General features: G+C 39.7%; 2 protein-coding genes across 2 annotated transcripts in view; one reads left to right on the top strand and one right to left on the bottom strand.

The window, feature by feature from the left end:
- Window positions 1-410: 410 nt before the first annotated feature.
- SHCBP1L (SHC binding and spindle associated 1 like) lies at window positions 411-16,559 on the top strand. The gene is made up of 10 exons (XM_054587682.1): window positions 411-844; window positions 2,566-2,715; window positions 4,084-4,298; window positions 5,086-5,172; window positions 5,243-5,461; window positions 9,055-9,160; window positions 12,851-13,004; window positions 14,156-14,406; window positions 15,265-15,387; window positions 16,206-16,559. The coding sequence occupies exons 1-10, from the start codon at window positions 452-454 to the stop codon at window positions 16,452-16,454; spliced, it is 1,947 nt and encodes a 648-aa protein (XP_054443657.1). The 5' UTR covers window positions 411-451; the 3' UTR covers window positions 16,455-16,559.
- A 4,229-nt stretch (window positions 16,560-20,788) lies between these two features.
- Window positions 20,789-23,856, bottom strand: part of DHX9 (DExH-box helicase 9) — a 42,334-nt gene continuing 39,266 nt past the window's right edge. Inside the window, exon 28 of the mRNA XM_054587684.1 lies at window positions 20,789-21,352. Coding sequence (XP_054443659.1) covers window positions 20,998-21,352 — 355 coding nt within the window. The 3' untranslated portion in view covers window positions 20,789-20,997. The remainder of the gene's footprint in view (window positions 21,353-23,856) is intronic.

Raw genomic sequence — 23,856 nt, forward strand, 5'->3', positions numbered from 1 at the left:
CATCCTTGTTACGGGAACCCTAAGAAATGCTCCCTTGGGGTGAGAATTGCTACTGGGTGATTTCAAGGAGGGATGGGAGCACAGCATTGAGCTCAACACTTTAACCCACTCCTCCCCACCCGCAACACCTCGTGCCCAAGCCCTGCCCCTCGACATCTCGCCCCGCCCCACCAGCACGCCCCGCCCCGCCCCTTGACACCACGCCCCCCGAGAGCCCCGCCCCCGACACCTCTCTCTGAACCGCCCCTCCGCCCCGCCCCGTCAAGCCGCGCCCCACAACAGCCCCATCCCCAACAGCCACCCTGGCACCCGATCCTCAACTCACCGCCGGCGGGACCCCCTCGAGCCACCGCGCTCGTTGACGGCTCCCAGGGCACAGCCCGCCCATTGGCCGACGCGGCGCAGGGCGGGAAAGGCGCTAACCGCTGCAGCTGGCCCTCGGGGTGCGGAGATGGCGTCGAGGTCCAGGGCTGAGGACTGGGACCGAGCCGTGAGCCCTGGCAGGCGACGCGAAAAGGTTGCCTCCGCGCCCAGCGGGGACGTGGCGGCGGCGGGGACGCTGAAGAGCGGGGCGTCTCCGGTGCGGCCGGTGGTGGCCTCCCCTCGACCAGTGAAGGGTAAAGCGGGCCGGGAGGCGGCCCGGTGGCGGCTGCAGCTCCCGCCCGCGACTCAGGCCCAGGGCCCGGGCGAGGGGGCCGCGGAGGAGGAAGAGGTGCCCCTTCCCTCCGTGCCGGCGGAGGCGGAGGCGCAGCCACTGCCTCCCGTCTGCGTGTCCCCCATGAGGGGCATGTGGCGCGACGAAAAGGTGGCGCTCTATTGCGACCAGGTGCTGCAGGGTTGTAAGGTGAGAATGCGGAGAAATAGGACCAGAATGCAGCTCAGGTCCCTTGTAAGGGGGCGGGGAGGGGCGCGGTGAGCAGGGGAATCGGGTCCAACTCACGGCGATGGGGGTTCAGAGGGCGCAAAGGAAACGTGCATTTCAGAAAAATCAAATTTACTCAACGTTTGTAGGGCTTACACCGTATTAGGTGCACATAGGCCCCGTCCTAAAGAGTTACAATTGGATTTCCGTCCAACCGAAAAATTGTCAGTTAAGGGCGCAGCGCCAATAGGGTTTCTTCCGGTTTTCCTAAAGCTTCTGAAAAATGTAGATAGGACTCATCGATGCCTGCGTATACGTCTTAGTTTTTCATTTAATAATTTGTGCCCAGACATAAGGGTAAAATTCCGTACCCCTGGGTTTGACGCTGCAATACTAAAAATGCTTACACCCTAAAAATGGCCCCCACACATCAGTTGAGGGTGTGGAATGGTGTTTTGTAGAGAAGATATATACTGTACCTGGTAATATTGATTAGAGCAAACATTGTCAGCTTCTGACCTATTTTGTTGTTTTAAAAGGTATAGCAGAAGAATTTATGTACCAGGATATTCACTGCAGTGACATTTATAAAAACTAAAAATTAGAAGCTCATTTCCAACTACTGGGGCAGTAAAGAACTTGTGGCTTCGTATAATGGAAAACCATGCACCTGTAAAAATTATGTTTTCAAGAACTATAGATAAGCTTATGCTGTAATATTAATTAAGAAAATCAGCAGACAAAACATTGATTTATATATATGATGAATATATGCATAGAAAAAAGGCTGGAAAGAAATACACCAAAATATCAACAGCGGTTGTACTCTGGCTGCCAAGGCTAGGGGTGATTTTGTTTTCCCTATATTTTATGTATTTTTCAGATTTTTCTGTAGCTTAACCATATCTTATAACTGAAAAAATTATTCTTAAAAACAGTTATCATAAAATTAGGACAGTATTAATGACCAAATTTATTTTTTTAATAAAAGATTTTATTTATTTATTTTTAGACAGAGGGGTGGGAAGGGAGGAAGAGAGGGAGAGAAGCACCAACATGTGGTTGCCTCTCACGTGCCTCCTACCGTGGACCTGGCCTGCGACCCAGGCATGTGCCCGGACTGGGAATGGAACCAGAGACCCTTTAGCTCGCAGGCCAGAGCTCAGTCTGCTGAGCCACACCAGCCAGGGCTTAGTGGCCAACTTTAATATGTAGGGTTGCAGAAGGCTAGGTCTCTTAAAGACTTTGAAAAACAGTTATGTAAATGATTGTGTCATTAATCAAACAGGGTCTAATGACTGAGTTTCATAATAGCTTAGGCCATCATCCTTGAGATAGCTGAATTTAAATTTTAAAAAATCAAATGGAAAAATATTTATTGAATGTTTAATATATTCAATTGTTATAGAGAATGGAGTGCTATTTTAAATTTTTATGTACTGAATATATTTTGAATAGTTAAGTCATTACATCTTTAAAGTTCAGAGGAAATAACTTTTTAAGTATGATAATTACTATGTTCATATTTTCCACTAAATATAGATTCAGTTCAGATCTAGTCTTTTCCAGGTTTTTCATTACTTACGAGTATATTGGTTCCATGTTTAAAATAGAGATTAGTAAACATACATATATATATATCTGAAATTTCATATAATTTTATGTATGCTATTTTTTTTGTTTTTCTTTGTTGTTGTTACTAGGCAGAAGATGCTGATGAGGCTATGAATAAATATCTATCAGAAAAATTAAAGTTGAAAGACAAATGGCTTGGAGTCTGGAAGACTAATCCTGAGCTATTCTTTGTGAAATATGAAGAAGCTTCTATCCCTTTTGTTGGTATACTAGTTGAGGTAAATAATTTTTACCTAGTCTTTGTTCTTTGGAAATTATCAGTTCTTTTTAAGACTAAAATATGACCTTATTGATTTGGGGCTTTGATATTTAAACAAAAGTTGGCAAAAGCTTACTTATATTTTTAAGTTTGTAGTTAAATTAGTGTAAAAAGAAGGTAAGGGGGAATATTAGCACCCATTTACCTATAATATCATTAAATGTAATCTAGTGATATCAGTATTTATTAGCCTAGTTTTAATTGCTCAAATGACATAAAGATACTAAAAGTGTGTTTCTTAAAAATTAGTAATTTTTTAGGCTTTAAAAAATTTGAGACTTTTCCCATCATTTCCCTTCTTCATGTATCTCAATTAAGATATTCAGTTAGATTAGGAAAGAAAAAAAATGGATCAGAAAACTATCAGTAAAATTTGAAATTTTTTCTTATGAAAAGTACCCTTTTAATATAATACATCAACTTCCAAGCCTTCATCTGATGAAGTTTTGCTTTTCTATGTCTGTAGGTTACATATTGTGGTATATCTGATGTCATAAATTTGATTCCCTTATTCATCACTACACATATTTCCTTTTAGGGGGGCAGGTTGGAATATTTAAGTTGTCTTAACAAATCTCAGTTATACAATATAATGTTATCAACCATAGACACTATGTTATGCATTAGATCCTCAAACCTTACTCATCTTACAATGGAAAGTTTGTACCCTTTTACCAGCTTCTGTTAATTTTTAAATTTTGTGTTAATATTTATTTATTTTGAAAACAATACTGTCAACTCAGAGATTCTCAAGCACTGATTTGTCAGGCAAGTGCTGGGGGTTATCACTATGTTGTGGTGAAATGAACATTTCACCACAATGCAGTACTTGTGTGCAGTAAGCAACACAAGTAAACAATGTAGTATGTTGTTGGTAAAGCTAAATTTTTTCAACTTAAGGAGTTACTGTTTGAATATGTCCTTTTGTTTATTTTGTATTTGAATAACCTTTCTTTTACAAATGATGTAATACAAATAGAAGGATTTTTTAAAACATGCTTTCATGGCAAAATTAGTCCCCCCAAAACTTTAAATATTACTGTCTTATAAAATCCAAAAGTCTGGCAACTCAAACTTAGAAATAAATAACGTAGGAGATATGCAAATCTTCTCATGAACCTTGAAAGCTAATGTCTTTAAGAAATAGTTTTAAAAATTATGTTGGTACTTTATTTACTGTTAATCTATAATTATGCTATATTTGATTGTTAGAGAAGTCATACAAATTTTTACAAGATTTGAAAGTAGGTAATATATGAGAAAAAAGTGTGTGTGGTTTATTTTCATTCACAAATTTTAATTACAAACTGTATAATAATTATTTTAGGTAACTTGTACACCACGCCAAGGCTCAACATCTTGTTTCAAAGTTACTGTTTCTGTTGCTGAGCCTTTTTCTTCTAATATTGCAAATATTCCAAGGGATTTGGTTGATGAGATTCTAGAGGAACTAGAGCAGTGTGTGCCTCTCTTGGAAGTGTACCCTGTTGAAGGACAAGACTCTGCTATACGCGATATTGCTTTGGCCTTAGAAATTGTAAGGTATTAGAGTTTTATACTTCTGAAAGTTACAATTATCCTATTCAAAGTTTTGATTTAATATGTAAGTTTTGTTAATACAGGTACTTCATGAATTTTTTTTTATTGATTTAATGTTCACTCACTGCTGAATTCAGTTTGTCCATTTTTAATGAACATATTTGTAACTCCAAGTTAAAACATTCTCTTGTGAAGTAGTATATACAGGCAATAAAAGTTTGCTATTTTTCAGTATTGCATTTTACAAAAATTAACTTAAAAATTTTAGTGATAAGTAACACTAAATTCTTTTCATGTTGATGCATCTTAAATATATCGGATTTCGTTTTTCACATTGAAGGGTATTACAAATACTAGATGTTATTCACATTATAATTGGTTCTTACAGCCTGGAACAATTGGAGAGAAGTTATCCATAAACTTAACACAGAATATTTTGGGGCATGTTTTTGTTTTTCTAATGCTTTCCTCCCCTCAATATACAGATTTGATGATATCTTAAGTTTTGGAGGGGGTTTGTATACAAAATAATAACCCAAATCTATGAAATCTGAAACCTGCAATTTACAATTCCACTTCAAGGAACATTGTCTTATCTGTAGTAACTAAAATAGAATCCAGATAATCAAATTTTTTTAACTTTACCTTTAATATTAGCTCCAAAAGTTCATTTAAAAATGTTTTCTTAAGTATTAAAATTCATCTAAACAATATTGACATCAGAATGTCTTTTTAATTTTCAATGTGGTACTGACTGCTTTTGATCACTTTCATCTTAATTCGATCATAGGTTTTTTTATGACTTTCTTTGGAGAGACTGGGATGATGAAGGAAGTTCTGAGAATTATACAGCTTTGATTGAAGAAAGAATTAATCTGTAAGTATCTGAAAAACTTATTCAGCACATTGTATAAGATAAATATTGTAATTATGTCGACACTTTTCAGGTGGTGTGATATGCAGGATGGAACAATACCTGGCCCCATCGCACAACGTTTCAAAAAAACCTTGGAGAAATATAAAAACAAGCGTGTCGAGCTCATCGAGTATCAGAGCCGTATTAAAGAAGATCCCTCTGCAGCAGAGGCTGTTGAATGCTGGAAAAAATACTATGAGATAGTAATGCTCTGTGGATTACTGAAAATGTGGGAAGATTTACGCCTCCGGTAATAATTTGCTCCATTTTAAATGGAAACAAAAAGATTACGTGGTCATTCTTTAATTACATCACTTATATTTGTTAGCCCCATTGATAGGATTATAAAGTTAAATGTCCAATTTATGAGATAAGCACAAGGTGCAACTACTAGTATTGGAAAATTACTTTTATAATAGCTGAATTACCTGAAATCTTTTTTTAAAAAAAATTTGTCAATCTCATTCATTTTCAGTTTCTAGGGTTTGTTCTTATTTTTTAAGATTTCATTTATTTAGAGAGAGGGGAAGGGAGGGAGAAAGAAAGGGATAGAAACACTGATGTGGGACAGGTCGATCGGTTTCCTCTTGCATGCCCCCAACTCGGGGCCTGGCCCACGACCCAGGCATGTGCCCTGACTGGGAATCCAGCTGGTGATTCTTTGGTTCACAGGCCAGCACTCGATCCACTGAGCCACAGCAGCCGTGGCTTTTTTGTGTGTGTGTGAAAAAGCAGTCTCATAAATCTAGTCCTTTTCTTATGTTTCATCTTTACTTTCTCAATTATGGTCAAAACATTCAAAAGGAGGTCGACTTCCTCCACATATCCTGTGCAGAGTAAAGAGAGAGCTGACTAATTTGGCTGCCTCATAGTTTTGCTGTTCTAACCAACGTAAACTGATGAGTTGTTTTTGATGATAAATAAAACAATGCAGATTTAACCAGTATCATTCTCCTCCAGAATAGTTACAAATGTATTAAAACATTTTTACATTGTTCTGTAATAAAATATATATTGCTGTCTTTCTTTTAAATAGAGGGGAAACAGGAATCCTTCCTTCTGGTCCCCAAATCAACAGAAAATCTTGAATGGAACCAAGTAACTTCTGACTGTTTCATACTAAATTGTTATACCCCTTCTTTTGTGTTCTCCCTTTACTCACTCTTTGCCTTAGGAATTATGAACCACATTTTACTTATCAGTTGACTGTGAGCCTAAATTTTTTTCTGCTTTCTTTCAAATTTGACTAGTTTTCAATCACTAAGACTCCCATTCTAGTGCCTATTCTTAATGTTCCCTTGTTATTGGGATTCCTGTATAACAAAACCTTGGGGTTACTTTGGGCAATCAATATAGATACGATTTTTGAAATCCACTTATCTAGACATGCAGCTTCAACAAAACCTGAATCTGAATATAACTTATCATCGCTAGACCTCAGATTCAGTGGCAATAGGGCACCACAGAGCTCTCTCATCCTAAAAGATAGACTCACAGAGATTCTAGTTCTGGGCATGGTGGAGTGAGTTCATCGGTCCAACTCTTCCACTGATAACAATGATAAGATCTGAACAAAATTTATTAAAAGCAACCAACTATTTTGAGGCACTACGAAATAACCAAAAGTGAGCAACAACCGGAAAAGTTTATCCTTGAAATGGATTTATCCTTGGAGTGGGTAAGAAATGAGAATTTGTGGCTTTTTGATCTGAGGGTAATCACCAAATCTCATAGTTCTGGAAGCAAAAAAATTGCAGGGTGTTTTTAGGTGAGAAAGGACAGGGTATAGGGCTGCCAGATCACCTGGAAATTTAGGTGGGGTGCGCTGAAAGTGAAAGATGCAGAAGGCAGGATCCACAAACTGAGCATGAACTCTGCCTCTTCAAATCCTTGGTTGACCACTAAGTGAACTAGGCCGGCATTGGTGGGCAGAGAAATCTGGGAGCCACGCTCGAAAAGGAACCTGGGAGCTGAGGGAACTGAGCAGAGACGTCAGCTGCCGTGGACCTGGCAATGCTGGGTGGGTCTCAGCGGGGGCGGGGGGGCGCATCCTGAGACCAGGCAGGGTGACTGCCTGGCAGAATACAAGGCTGACAGTCCTCAGAAGGACACGGCACAATCCAAAGTTACTAAAGCATAGTATCCAAGATCTCCAGTGTTTGACCAAAAATTAATAGATAGGCAAAGGAACCAGAATGTTAGCTCCATACTCAGGAGACAAAACGGTGGAAACTAATTGTGAGGGGGCCCAAATGTTGGATTTATCAAAGACTTCAAAGCAGCTATTGTAAATATGTTTAGGAAAACATGATTACAGAATTAAAGGGAAACATGGTGTTAATCAGAACATGGAAAATCTCAACAGAGAAATGGAAATTAGAGAAAAGATCCAAGGATTTTCAGATTCAGCTTGGACATGTAAGGAGTCTGTGAGTTATCATTAGCCTTGCTTACAACAAGCAAAAAGATTTCACATAAATTAACTCAAACTGATCCACAGGCCTAAATATAAAACAATACTGTAAGACTTGTAGAATAAAACATAGGCAGAAACCTAGGCAACCCTGGGTTTGGCAATGAGTGTTTAGATGCAACACTGAGCATGATGGGAACGTTCTGTATCTTGATTATTGTAATTGAGCTCCATGGGTGTATATATTTGTGAAACCTCATGAAATAATTCACTTAAAATTAGTGACTTCTGTAAATTATATCCTAATAAATTTGATTTAAAAAAACACACCGATACGTACATTTGATTTTAAAACTAGGATTGCATGATTACTGCTATTTCCTGAATGTAGGATGCTTCTTTGTTCTTTGAGCAATAGTAATCAAGAATATGGTGAAAAAATAACATATGAGTAGTTCCCTGTCTCAATATCAAAACCACTTGTTTACATAGGTATAAAAATGCTGAGTGGATTTGATTTTGAAATGTTAAATGAAACTTTTGCTTTGGAGAACATTGCTAATATTTTGGAATTCAAGTTTTAATAATGAATGATAAATTCTTAGAACCAGTTTCCTGAAAACTGAAACTGCATGAAAATATTTGATAATTGAAATATAACATAAAACATATTGGCGCTAAAGCTGCATCCCAGTTAGTACCAAGCAGCACTCAAAGCGCTACAGCGGACCCAGAGGTTTACACCTAAGGAGGTTACTGGTAAAGCGACTTCTGGTGGAAAAGGAGTGTCCCTTTGGCTGACAGTAATGGCAAAAGTTACACTCAAAGTTTCTTTCTTTTGGCAACACATCAATGATTAAGAGCTAGAAAACAGGAACTGTAAAGTAATGGAGAAAGAAGAGAATTAATTAGAAGGGCTGAATAGCAAACTATAAAAACAACTAAGAGAAAACTAGAACTGTTCTCTGGGAGGCCTACAGCTAACTATTTCTATGGCGACCCTATGCTTTGAGACAATTTGTTAATTGAACATAGTATCTAAAATTAGATATGCCCCAAAACACTCTTATGACTCAGTATCACAGGCATAACCCACCTTTGCTTTGATTCTATAATTCAATGGATTATGAAAGTACAATCAGGGCAATTTTCTACTGTATTGAAACGTCGAGGGGATTGAGGTATTAATCGCAGCGGGTTGTGCTCAAATTTCAGGTATGTATCATCAAAATGAAAAGATTATAGAGTTCAAGGGTTTAAACACTGTTATCTAAATGATTTTAATCATGCATTGTTCTCAAATTGCTCATTGCTCTCAAGGAGCTTAAAATTAGTGACACCTATTTGTCAAAGATGCTTAGTACTAAGTTATTTCTTAAGGATAGGTTGAATCGTTTCTCATTGTTAATCATAAATGTTTTCAACCTCAGAGTCCATGGACCTTTTTTCCCAAGAATTCTGAGGCGTAGAAAAGGAAAAAGAGATTTTGGAAAGACTATAACCCATATTGTGGCGCAAGTGTTGACTACTGACATGGTAAGACACACACTTGATTCCTCTTTGCTCATTTAAGTTTAGTCGTATATACTCAGAAAAGAAGCTCTTTGAAGGCAGCGTTCTCATCCAACCCATGAACGCCTTATTTCCCCCATTACAGCCAGCTTAGTGATTGGCCTATAGTAAGTAGTAATGAATACATGCCAACAATTATTTGCTGAGGGCTAACCTTTGTTGTCGGGCACTATGCTAGTAGTATGGAAAGGATGGAAGGCCAAGATGAGACATACAGCTTTGAACCAGATCCATGGTCTTGCTTCCTCACACATTCTACAAGGTTGAACATGGTGGATAGGAACAAGTAAATAGGCAACTATGACAAAGAATGATAAATGCTATGATAGCAGTATGTCCAAGATGCATGTAAGATGAGTTACGTAAGCCAGAATGAGCAGTTCTAGCAATACTGGCTGGAACACACAACTCAGTTGAAGGAAGTAACCTGAAGGAAGACTATAAATTTAACCAGCCCAAGAGGGGAAAATGCTCTAAATCAAAATGTAAGTATTTCCATCTCAGCCTCTCAGTAGCATTTCACAGCTCTCTTTGAAATATTCTTTTTTGCTGTCTTGTTACTATACTTTCCTGGTTTTCATTCTTTCTAGATGCTTTCCCCCTTCCTTCTATCCTCTAAATGCTTGATGCTTTTTCCTGCACTATAATATCCCTGAGCGATCTCTCTGATTTCTACCCAGGACCTCAGTTATATATATTGATAATCTAAAATGTATGTCCACAGCCCAGATTTTTGTTCTGAGCCCCGACCTTCTATGTTCAACTTCCTGTTGCTTATCACCACTCGGTTATCTCACAAGAACTTCAACTCAAACGTCCACGTTTAAATTCATGATCGTATTCATTGACTTGTTTATATTCTAGAGTTCCCTCTCCCAGTAAATGGTACCACCATCTTCCCAGCTGCTGACTACAAGTCCTGAGCTTGATCCTGTTCATATCCCTCGCCGCCTCCAACCCACTGTCCCCGTCACTAACGTGCACCCTGGTGTCCACCACCTGGCCTCACAGAGCCGCTGCACGTCCTTTGCAGCCTTGCTCCCCTTCCCGAATACCGGAGACGGCCGTACGCCATCGGAGCGCCTGCCTTCCCCTTTCTGCCGCTCTCCCTGGGTCACGGCTGGCCTTCATACCGTTTGTGGGAATCTCTGAATGTCTGTTTCTTACTAGAACATGAGCAAAGGGCATATATCTACCTTATGTCCATCACCTCGCTTGATGCTGACTTGGCACATGGTAGCGGCCCGACTGTTCGGTTGAAGGAGTAACGAGTGTGCGTTTGATGGAGAGTGTGGTTTGTAGGAGAAGCAGAGGGCAGTCCAGCAAGGAGGTGGTGAGGTATAAAGCTGACTCATTCGACTGGTCTTGTCTGCTATCTTACCCATTTTTGTTATTTTCAACAAAATTTAACTTTCCTTTTAACTGCTTATTGGATTATATTAGTCAATAACATTAACTATTCTACCGATTATCTTTGCAACATCTTTATAAAAAGGTATAGATTTTGTGTTTATCTTCAGCCTTATATCATTTTTATTTCATTTCTTTTTTGTTTGAAATCTATTTCTGACTTTATTCTCCTATGTAATAATGAGAAGTTTCCTTGATTGTTCATCCGGTGCTTTGCAACCCTGTCTTTTCTGTGTAAGGAAATATCCATGGACTTGGGAGGCCCTGATAATGAGGGGAAGGTTGCCGGGAATTTGAGGCCACTTAACTGTCACCTTGGCAAGCTGCCTAAACTCTGAACCTCAATTTCCTTATTTGCAGAGCGCTTTAAAGATAAGCCGTGGCTGGTGTGGCTCAGTGGACTGAATGCTGGCCTGTGAACCAAAAGGTCACCCGTTTGATTCCCAGTCAGGGCACATGCCTGGGTTGCGCACCAGGTCCCCAGTTGGGGGTGCTCAAGAGGCAACCACACACTGGTGTTTCTCTCCCTCTCTACCTTCCTTCCCTTCTCTCTAAAAATAAATAAAATCTTTAAAAAAAAAAAAAAGAGAGAAAGATAAAAACTGTGTACTGTGCTGATTAAGAACATAGGCCAAACTACCTGGATTCAGATTCTGGCTTTGGCAATTACTAGTTGTGTGGTTTTCAACAAGTTACATATTTACCCATGGGTGCTTTAGTTCCTCACTTGTAATATGGGGATAATCCTATGTTCCTTTTTTATAGGGTTGTGAGTATTTAGTTCATATTTGTAGTATGTTTAGACTAATGCCCTGTGCACAATAAGTACCACCACCTTAGAGGCTTTTGTGAGGATAAAATGAGATGTTATGTATAAAATCCCTAGCAGTGCCTAACACGTAGTGGTTTTTCGGTAAATGTATGGCCTCTCTCTTGTTTCCTCTGCTGACCAACATCACTACCTGCCCCTCTCAGCTTCTTTACCTGGATGTCTCACTAACGTACAACTCTTCTAACTTTGAACTTAACTGTTTTGTACGCCGCCCATCCTCGGCCTCCCATATTCTGTAATGTCATAAATACCTTTCCGGTCAACCTAGTATCAGCCCTCACCTCCTCTTATTCCCTAAATTCTCAAATTGTGATGGCTGTCTTGGGGTTTAGACCCACTCTGGCTTTTGAGTCATCCTTGGCCAAGACAAGGAGCACTTGTGCCAGTGCCTCAACTGCAGTTAAACCTGAGTCACTGTCGCGGGCCTGCGAGAAACGGCAGTGCCCCGTTGCTCACCACGGCCTCTGTGCTCTCCCTTTTCAGTCTGGAGACTGGACGGTGCAGTGCTGGAGAACGCAGGCTTTGAAAGAATAAAGACCTGGGTTTGAGTCACAGTTTTTGCTTCTTAATATGTGTGTGAAATTAAATAAGTTACATAGATTCTGCTATTTCCTCATTTGTAAAAGGGAGTAATGGAGTCTATCCGGTATGGTTGTTAGGCCTAACTGATTTTATATCAATCTTTTGGCAATGCCTACCACAAAAATGCCAACTGTTATTATTATTACTATTTTGCAGCTCATATCCCAATAATGTGTTGTCATTGCTCAGATTTTCCCTGAAATGCTACAACATGTGCTGTCTGAAAATATACCAGCTACAAAGATGAGTTTAATTTCCTTCCATCTGTACTGCTGATTCTGTTGCCACCTGACTCCTCAAAGACAATGTGTTCTTTCTTGTACTGCCCCCCACTTTCTTGAGGTGAAATTCACATAAAATTACCATTTTAAAGCGAACAGTTCAGTGACATTTAGTATATTTACAATGTTGTGCAAACCACCCTCTTTCTAGTCCCCAAACATTTTCATCATCTCAAATAAAATCCCAAACCCTGTAATCTCGCTTAGTTTCAATTTCCTTAACCTTTTAGAGATGACAATACTTTACTTCAAAGAACTGCTGTGAAGCTTCGGAGATAGTAAAGTTCAAAATATGACTCCTGTACTTACAGTAGTTAATGGCTGTAAAATGATTAGTGATCATAAAGAAAACCTTATTTTGTCACTCCCTTAAATAATGGTCCGATACTCTGAGCATTTAACAAACGTAAATACATATAATAATTACAGTGTATTACCTATACAAGGTAAGTCTTGGGAAAAGCACACTATCAATAAGTTACTGATTAAAATGACCGCTTTCAGTTTAACCTGTTGTTAAAGGTATGCTGTTTTATTTCTTCTTTTCAGGTAAAGGACTTATCTTCAGACACATTTCTCCAACAGCATGATGATTTGGATTTGGCTTTGGAGAGTTGCTATAGTGGAGATACAGTAGTTATTTTTCCAGGAGAATATCAAGCTGTAAATCTTGCTTTATTGACAGATGACATCATTATAAAGGGTTAGCAGGGCATTGTTTGCAATCTTCTTATAGCAATGTGTACTAACAAATTGTATTATTATAAACATGGTTTACCAAATCACTAGAAATTGGAACAGTTTATTTTTCACAAAAATCCCTTCTGTGCCTTTCACAAATAAGATTGTTCTCACCTGTTCATGTGTACGTTGTCTGTACAGGTGACCTTTTTTGGACATAATGTACCAGGACAGATCAATGACACTACTTGTTCCCACTGATAATATAGCACAGATTCTCATTAAATGATCAAAACTAGAGAAATAAAAACCTCTTCATAATATTTTCTATTAGCATCATCTGTATTTTTACAACTTTCTTCTCATCTATCTCCACTGCACTTCATATCATTTTAGTGGGAAAACCCAAATGCAGGCTATTAATGTATATTCGGCATTGTCTCAGAAAAGTTAATTCACATGAAAACTTACTAAAATGTAAGTAGAAAAGTCCAGTTTACTTTTCCTTAACCTTCTGCACATACTTAGTAACTGTAATTCTCCCCTGTCTGGCCAAAAGAACGGGCCACTTAAACTTTGCCTATCTATGCAAAAACAGCAAAATTTTCACTAGATTTTGATGATTGTAATCAGTATTTACTGAAGTACATGGATAATAAGATCACACTAGTAACTTTGAAAGTTCTGTAGACTTCTTGAAGATTCAACCCTTTATTTTTGGATTGATGTTCAATTTAGATGATTGTTCTCACTCCTCTAGAGTGAAACTATGGATGTGATGACATTAATCTTGCAACGTAATTCCAGAGTCTCTGCCAGTCTGTCTTAGTATGGTAATTTATTACGGTTTTAAAACTAGGTTATGGTAAGATACTTTTTGTCTTAACATTCTGTAGATGACTGATTATATATAATTTATGGAAATATGTAGTGGGAAGAGTATGTTAAACAAACACCATAGGTAGATTTAGATTAATTATAAACCCAAAACCTGGCAGCAAAATAAGGACGAAAGAGTACATTATAGGTAAGTTTCTAGTTAGTTACAACTGAATAATTACATATATTGCTTATTAAAAACTTATGGAAAAAAACGTAGTATTATTGAATAACCAAAGGCTTCGAACTTTGGGATTACTGATTTAATTATATGTATCTTTGTTCCTGATTCAGGAGTTGGAAAGAGAGAGGAAATTATAATTACTTCTGAACCTTCTCATGACAGTTTTGTGGTATCCAAAGCTGATAATGTGAAACTAATGCATCTGTCTTTGATACAACAAGGGACAGTTGATGGTATTGTGGTGGTGGAGTCTGGTCACATGACCGTAGAAAACTGTGTATTAAAATGCGAAGGAACAGGAGTGTGTGTGCTTACAGGGGCTGCTCTGACAATCACAGACAGTGAAATAACTGGTGCCCAGGTATTTCATTTTAAAAACTACGGCTTTATATGACTGTAGATAACTCGGTGTGATCTTAATATGCAAACAAAGGGTAACAATTATTTCATCTTTGAATTGAATTATAATTAAGCTTAGAAACTAATGAAAATAAAATGAGGACAAGAGTGTTATAGTACATTTAAGAAAAGTGAACTGCCTAAGTTCAAAGTTAGGAATCACTAGCTTTGTGTTAGGTGTGATTTTTAAAAAATAATGTACGAATGAGAGGTTATAAAACAGATCATGAATCAGTTACCTGATAATTTAAAAAGAAATAGGACTTACAAGTTATCATACATTGCAGTAAGGTATTGTGATTACTTCTAACAGCTTTAGTCTTCGGGTAACAATCACAAAGATCATTAAAGGACTGGAAAATTGAATGAGAAACAAGATTTTTAAAAGCAAAAAAATAAGAGGAACTTTAACTGAATGATTTTTTTCTTCCTTTCCACTAAAATGAATAGACTTTAGCAGCATTATGAAAGATTTAGGGTACCTTTAAGTAAATTTTTATAACTGAAAATAATTGCTTGAAGAAATTTCTGACTCCCTTCTAGAGATTTCATTTGGGTACAAGAGCAATGTAATGGAATATGACTTCAACCTTCTTTCTAGGCCTAAGATTTTCTTAACACAGATAATACTTAGTTTCCCACATTTTTCAAACATCTATACAATAAACTGCTGCTTGCACTATTGTGTATTTTCACATGATGTATTTTCACGTAACTTAAGTGTGTTTACATTGCTAACAGAATTACTACTTTCAAGTCTAAAGAAAATTTTGGAGGTATGTATGTTTTACAGATTGTTTTATTTACTTTTTATTTACAGGGTGCTGGTGTTGAGCTGTATCCTGGGAGTATAGCCATTTTGGAAAGGAACGAAATTCATCACTGTAATAACCTCAGAACCAGTGACAGTTCAGAAAGCACCTTAGGTGGAGTGAATATGAAGGTATTCTCACATTTCTTAATAATTATTATATACATTATAATTAGAAAGATACTATTAATTTTTAGTCTTAAAATTTAGTCTAAATATTATCGCTTGGAAAATAGTACAAATAATAAAATATGGTTTAAATGATGGCTGATAGGAAACAAGTTCAGTGTTATAATTGAATGATTTCAACTTGAATTCTTAGCAAATAATTCTGAATATGAGAAAGTAGGTGAGCTTGCTCTTATAAAAATGTTTTAGGTTCTCCACTGAGCAGATGTGTAATACATTTTGGGAAGTAAAGCAAATTGAGAATAATAAATATATTAAGAAATATTCCCTTACTTTCAAACTTTGTAAACTATCCAATTAAAACACTGATAGCAGTAATTTTTAAGTGAAATGCCTCCCAATTCCTTTTTACTTCTGTAATTTCTACCTTTCTAGGCTCCTCTCTAGGCTTGTATAGTTAATGAAGTTTTTGCATAGAAATCTAGTTTATGTATCATTGAAATTATTTACATGTTTATCATTTTAATTATCTGAAATCATTTATTTTCATATTTATATTAAAAGTGAGCTTTATGGGATATTGCTGTAACCCCATCTAGAGTCAATGTTTATCAATAACTGATAAAACTGAAAACCTCATTTAATGTTTCCTCGTTAAACACTTCTGTAGTTAATATTACGTTAATCCAGTGTGACAAAAATAACTTGTTCAAAACCGAGATTCCGTTGTCTTAAATATGTAAACACAAGAATAAGTTCTAGACTTTGACATTAGTTCACATTTTTATAGAAATTATTGAAAACTAATTTACCTTTAACAGGTTCTTCCTGCACCCAAACTGAAGATGACTAATAATCATATATACAGCAACAATGGCTATGGAATAAGCATTAATCAACCAACAGAACAATTTTTTATTGTAGCAGAAGCCCTCAACAAAGGGGCTGCTTCAGGAGACAAAAAAGATGAAACTAGGCTCTCCAAAGTAATGCAAAATCTGAACCTGGAAATGAATGATAATAAAATAGAAGCAAACTTAAAGGGGGATATGAGAATCGTCACAAGTTAAAGCATCTGGGTTTATTTATGTTGAAGTTTTGTATTTCAGATAGACAGCTGTTTAATAAATCTTATCTCCCACAGAAATAGTAGTTTTAAATTCAAAACTTATTAAAAATATTTAAACATTTTAATGCTTTCATTGAATAATCCATTTTAAGGTTTTTAAAATAAGTTTTGAAATATAACTCACAAAATTCATCCTTTTAAGTTTAATATATGATTCACTGGTATTTAGTATATTTTTAGTAAATGGTACCACCATCATCACTAACTCCAAAAACAAATGTGGTTTTAAACACTGATTTTACTCTTAGTCATTAAGGGTTCTATGTAGAGAATGGAAAGAATAAGGAAACATGATATAATTAACATAGGATCAGGTTCAACTGCAGGAAACAAGGAAATTGAAAATAAAAGAGGGAACAACATAGAGATGTATTTCTCCCTCATATTCAAGAAGTCCAGAGGTATCCGTATAGGGCTAGTAGATGTTCCATGTGCCTACCGAGTGCAGGGCTGGTGGGTGTAGGTGTTCCATGCTAGAAATTCAAGTTTCTTTTATCTTGATTTACCATTACATGGCTTCCATTCAAAACCACCACATGGTCCAACAGCAACAGTTGCTCAAGTCATGACGTCTAAGTTCCAGCTAAGCAGAGGGGACAGGGCCTTTCCATGAAGTTGCACACACATTGCTTCAACTTCCCCACCTCTCCCCAGCTAGATCACATGGCTACACCTAACTGCACATAAGGTAGGAAATAAACTTTAAATTGGATGGCCATGTGTCCTCCAAAAGAGGGGGTTCATTTCTAAAAAAGTCTTTTCCACAAAGCAAAACTTATATATTGACTTTGGGACATAAAAGGAAATAAACACTCAGGCTCACATACATACACTTTTCTTTCCTCAACTTGCCTTTTACTACTTAACCCAGCAAGAGACCCTGTGTTGCCATGGAGACTCTCCTGCGGCCGAGCAGAGTAAGGCCTGGTTGTTCTTCAGTGTTTCATGGAATATGGGTGACATTGTTGGGAAACGCCTGGCCTGGTCTCAGGAGCTGTAACCCTGCCAACAGGCTGGAGGGCCCCAAGGCTGGAAATAATCAGGCGGCTTTGGAAAAACAGGCTCCTGAGGCGACTTGACCTGTTCCCCTGGACAGGGACGCAGCCCCTGTCTCTCTGCTTTGCCTTGTGAGGGTCAATGGTCAACGACGGGTGAGACCCTTCGAGGGAGGGGAAACCTAAGACAGGCCTTGGCCGATAGGGGCAGCAGATAAAAAATTGGGGACACGGAGAAGGGGCAAAAGTCCCCCACACCTCTCAGCTTGGCTTGGAGACGGCCAAAGTCCTCACCACAGCTGAAAAGCAGTCTCCTTATCCCTTGGTGGTTCCCGCCCCCTGTCTGGCTAACGGTGCAGGAAAAGCAGCCCTAAATCAGATCTGGCGGTTGCCAGGGTAATCAGGCCTAAAAGTAAATTTTTTAGAGTGTGCTCTGTTCCTCCCTCAGATCTCTGGTCAGCTCATGCTGCGAAGGGCCTTCCCATTATTTACACCCCTTGCCCTTGATCATTAAGGCGTTTGCCCTTGTTTTCATTCTCTTTTGTTTAGACTACTCTTCTCTCGGCCCCATATAAATCAATACACTTCTGCCACCTGTTTTCTTAAAGGTATTTTGTGAAACTTAACATGCTAATATAAACGTGTATATGTATGCATTCCTATTGCCTAGCCCACTGATAAGTTTTTCAATAAAAGCCTGGGAACAAAGGGGAACGAAGCCTTTCCCACTGCGGGGGACGTGCCATGGCCTTCTCTAGTAGGAGGGAAGTGCCCCGTCTGCTCTCTCAGCAAACAGAGAAGTGTTTGCAGCGTTTTGTGTTTATTCCCCTTCATCCGTGACAACCCCGGGCCGGGGCTCTGCGGGTTTCAGAGCCCTGCTCCCAGCTCAGCTGGCCTCAGACGGTTTCCCTCAGGTTTCAGGGAGCGCTGCGCTCTCTGCGGCGCTCCCCTATAGCCGCTGCGCAGTGCGACATGACATAAAAGATAATTTCCGGGACTGTCCATGGAGGCTTTAACAAGAACAATCAGTAATGGTTTTAATGAGCTGTAAGAGCAGGGACTGTCCTTTCCAGGCCTCTTCCTGCACCTGTGTTTTTGGCTTCAGGAAGAGTAGGTGATAGGATCTTTTGAGTGAACAGAAAGCAACAGCATTGTGTGAGCAAATCTGTCACTCGCTGGTCATCTGCCTCCTTTCTGTTAAGAGGAGCAAATGAGACATCTGAGTCAGGAAGTGCATGCATGTTATTTCAGAGTTAGAACCAGAAAGCAGTAAACTTGAGGACAGGAGTCTTCATTTTTCCAAAGTTATTAACGTGGTGACTGAGCAAACTATACTGTACCTTCAGTGATTGAACCAAATTAGGTGTTTCAAGTTCCGAGAGTCTGTGTACTACCTGCAATTTTAATTAAACAATTTTTGTTATATGCCTCTTGGCAGAGTCCACAGCTTTCACCATATTCTCAGAGAAGCCTCTATAGCCCCAAAAGCTTAAGACATGTTTTCACATGTACAAAGAGCAAGAGAAGGCATGTTCCATTGATGAGGCTCTAAGTGCAGTGTGGCTATGGGTGAAACAGTGTAGCGTAGGAAGTGAAGGCCAAGGTGTTCAGCCCTTACCTGAAGGCAACAGAAGCCCCTGGTGTAAGCCAGGAGGGGACGGGGAGAGGTGTGAGACCGGTGTGGGAATGCCGACCCTGCCCGGGTGTGGAGAACGCACTGCAGACAGGCAAGGCTGCAGGCGGCTGAGGTCAGCTAAGAGGGGGCTGCATCATCGTACACCCAGGCCAATGATTTGTTCAGCAGAACATAGGCAGTTGCTTTATAAAAGCACAATGAAAGTTGTTTTGGAAGTAGAACTGATTTGATTAATGTATACATGTCTTTGTTAATTAAGGAGCTGAAACTCCTGTGATAAAACAGTTGAATAGCGAACAGGGTTGAGGGCATGGAGTGATTTAGACGGTTTCCTTCAGTTTCGAGTACAGATGACCGTTGGACAACACGGCTTTGAATTGCACAGGTCGACGCTTAATGTAGATTTCCCCCCAATACATGGTCAACCCTCTGCATCCCCACATTTCACATTCATGGATTCAACCTTCCACGGATCAGAAACAGCTATTTCCACAGGTGCGGAGGGCTGACTGTATGCATTATTCTATGTCATTTTGTACAGGGGACTTGGGCACCTTCAGATTTTTGGTACTGGCAGGGGGGCTGGGCGGGGGGTGTCCGTAGAACCGACTGCCCATGGATGGACACAAAAAGTTGTGACTTTCTGACTGCGTTGAGGGGTCAGCACCCCGACCTGTGTTGTTCAAAGGTCAACTGTATGTTTTTAAAAAAATTTTAGTGGATATCTAAGCAGAAATATGTGTCCAGCAAGTACTGTTTATACTAGTCCTGTAAGCAGTAGTCTGATGCTCACAAAGGAATCTCAGTAGGAGACACAGATTTGGAGCCATGGGCTGCCCGACAGTAACTGCTCAAGGTGATCTAAAGGACGTGGAGACCGAGACGAGGATTTTGAAAAGGATATGAAAGCAAAATAACTCACCTGAGACCACCCAAGTGTCAGAAAGCAGCTTTATCATATGAGCCCAGTTCTGTTTAATCTAAAGCCTTTGTAATCTCTACTGAAAATATGTAAAAAGCCATTGGAAACTGTAAAGTGTTTTAGGTATATAAACATCTCTACTAAAATAAACTAGCTTAACCAGTATCTGTTGAAATACATGTATGTTAATGCAGGCAGAATTGTCAAATGTATAAACTTCATGCACTGGTGAAACTTACCTTCCTTCTCTGCCTAAATATAAACTTAAGAGTTTTGTAGGTTAATTTTTATTTCTAATTATAATTTTTGCACTGGAAACTAACTTAGAAAAGGGAATGCTGGCCTTGGTCTTAGGTTTTTCAAAGACAAATTTTGGGGAAAAGCCAAAATGTTCAACTCCAGGTCAACAGTCTTATTTAGACACAGAGGTCCCTGTGAATGGTATACTGGCCAGCATTTACTGCAAGAATAACAATTCCATTCCAAGGCTGACTATCCTACTACAAATAACAGTATCACTTGGTATACTTTTCAAACAGTACAGTCTTTCCTCTGATGTTTTAACCCCGACAGATATCACTGGCACTGTAAAACTATTCTGTGTAAGATCAATAATTACACTGCCTGTATTCAGGGTAATACTGTAATTCCTACTGTATTAAACTAAAGCCAAGAAAATGTCAAGTTAATTTTAAAGGCAAATCTTTAATCCTTAAAGAAAACAAAAATACAAACTGTGGTACTTTAGTAATAGATCATTATATTTTACATAATATAAACAAAATCACTAATGTACCTGTATGCCAGGTTTTTAAACTACAATGCACCACAGAACGGGTTTACGTATTAACAGTAAATAAACAACCTGGGAAAACAGGTAGCATGCATTTTTTGTTCACTGTCTATGCATAGGCACCAATGTAGCCAAGCTTTAATAGCCGCCCCCGCCCCTTCCTTGCCCAAAGTAGCCACCCCCATAGCCGCCCCGGCCCCCCCCTTGCTGGAACCCCCCAGACCCTCTGTAGTCTCCTCCTGCCCCACCTCTATAGCCACCGCGGGAGCCTCCTCTGTAGCCTCCCCGAAAGGAGTTGGAGCCGCCCCCGTAGCCGCCACCGCCGTAGCCGCCGCCATAGCCCCCACCGCCTCTGTAGCCTCCACCGCCATAGCCGCCGCCGCCGCCGTAGCCTCCCGTGCCGTAGCCGCCGCCGTAACTAGAGCCTCCCCTTCTGTAGCCACCTCCATTGTCGTATCGGGCCATCTTGGGAGGACGTGGACCGTCTCCATACCTAAGAAAAACACGAAGCCACCACTTTAGCAAAGCATCCTTAATACTTCTCAGCTAGTCACAAAATGTAAACATTTAGTCATATTTGAAATGTAACACATAAAGAGAATAAAGTCAGTTACACAAAAACAAATGAAATAAATCTGCTACTCCAAAACAGACACAGGGGAAGTCATTAACTGTAACCATCTGTTTTTCTTAAAGTTCTTTCTGGTTCATTCTCAAAGATCTTCAATTCCGCAGTATATTCTTACAACTTTAAGATAGTTCACGTCCACTCAGCTCAACTATATAGCATTCTTGTTCTTTTCTTTAAAGATTTTATTTTTAGATTGGGGAAGGGAGGGAGAAAGAGGCAGAAACATCAGTGTGTGGTTGCCTCTTGCGCACCTCCTAATGGGATCCTGGCCTGCAACCCAGACGTGCCCTAGACTGGGAATCGAACCGGAAACTTTCTGGTTCGCAGGCTGATGCTCAACCCACTGAGCCACACCAGCCAGGGCTCAACTACGTAGCATTAAGAAAGCAATAGTATATCCCGGAGCTGACAATAAATTATTTGATCTTTATCACCAGATATTTTCCTGCATGAACTCTGAAATTTGTTTTTGAAAAATGTCTTTGGGCAATCTGTTTATGCCTAAATCTGACATGGCAAAGAAAGAAAATGAGGGGTAATGGAAAATTGCAGAAACCAAGATGTTCTGCCAACAACCCCAACTCAACACCACCCCGAACAGCCATTCCTCCTGTGCAGCTTACGCACTGGCACGGCCACCTGGGCAGCCGGCCAGGCCCAGAGTGCGCCTGGGGCCCGCCACCATTCCCTCACCGAGCGCGCCCTGCCTTCGGGCCACCGCCCGCTCGTGCGGACACTGCTGCACAGCTGTCCAACCTCCTCACCTGTCCCCTTCTCAGTCCTCCTGAGGGTGACTCGGGGCGCCGTCACATCCATACCGCCTCAATTTGTTCTTACGTTTACCCCCACTTCCTGTTCTCTGCCACCTCCTGTCCTCAACAGAGCAGGCTATATGTGAAGCCCCCCTCCTGCCAACCTCCTGCCAAATGCAGTCTCCCCTCTTCTGAAGACCTAGGAGAACTGCATTTGTATCTGCTTATGACATTTCTTCAGTTTTGTTTTTGAAGTCTCCTCAATAATTCTGCTCATTTGATCTGCTGGGAGGACCGCTGAACGAAGTGGGGGCGAGGGGTGCTGACCCCTTAAACTTCAGTTGTCGCTCAGTATCTGTGGGGGATATGTTTTAGGACCCCGTTCCCACAGATACACAAATCCACAGATGCTTAAGTCCCTGATATAAAATGGTGTAGAACAATGCATACAGTCAGCCCTCTGCACCTGCCAATTCCTAACTGTAGATCAGAAATACTGTTCTTGATCTGCGATTGGGGAGAACGCTTGGACGCAAAACCTGGGGACATGGAGGACTATGTATTTATTTTAAGGAGACCGCATGTAAGTGGCCCATGCGGTTCAAACCCGTGTTGGTCGAGGGTCACATGTGCAGCATCGTACATGAAAGCGCTACTCCAGGAGCCGCACTGCCTGACTCTGAGCCCCTCCACCATTCACTAGCTGTACGACCCTGGGTCCTCACTGCTCTGTGCTGCGTTTCCTATTTCATATTAAAGGGAACAATGATCTGAGTACATCATAGGTAGATCAGGAAACCACTTAGCACAGTGCTGGGTACATTAGTATTAAAAAGGAACTCATTTATTGCCAAAAAGGGAAACCAGAATCCATAAAGCCCACAGCAGTTTTAGATATTAAAATTTCAGTTTGTATATTAGTGCTATTGTAACTTAAAATTTGGGGGTGTGATTGTGGTATTATAGCTATGTTCTTAAAAGGTGTATACATGGAGTATACTGATGTAAAACATCATAACGTGTGCAACTTAATCACAAATGATTAGGCAAAAGAAGCAGGTGTACACGTAACACACACCAAAGCAAGTGTCGCAAAATTCCGACAATTAGAGAATCCAAGTTAAGAGACTATATGGATGTTCACTATACTATTCTTTTATGTAAATACCAGCTATTTTCAAATAAAAAGTTGTGGGCAAAAAAAAAATTTAAAAGGTGAAAAAAATGAAAGCAAGTGAAACATTTAAGAATTGAAAAGCTATTTTACATTTCTTTGCCTTAAGGTATACACAGCCTTCTTTTTCCCTAAAACAAACACTGATGCTTTTCATTAGAAAAAGCAGCAATCCGACCTGTCGTCATCATTTTTTCTTGGAGATGGCAAACAACACTGTGCAAAGAGGACTGTCTGGGTTCTGCTACTTTCCTGCCATGTGACCCACGCTGCCCTCACACAGGAGGCACGCCCTGCTTCCTGGCGTTTCCCAGGTGCACATCTGCACGCTTTAACACATCAAAGGCGAGGCCTGCCAGCATAAAGCTTATGGTTCGCTGAAGGCTCAGGAGGTGATTGGCGTTTTTCGGCAACACATTTTTTAATTAGGATATATACCC

Source organism: Pteronotus mesoamericanus, unplaced genomic scaffold (genome assembly GCF_021234165.1).
Source record: "Pteronotus mesoamericanus isolate MK-2021 breed Mesoamerican mustached bat unplaced genomic scaffold, CSHL_Meso_final scaffold_1186, whole genome shotgun sequence".
NCBI classification, from domain to species: domain Eukaryota; kingdom Metazoa; phylum Chordata; class Mammalia; order Chiroptera; family Mormoopidae; genus Pteronotus; species Pteronotus mesoamericanus.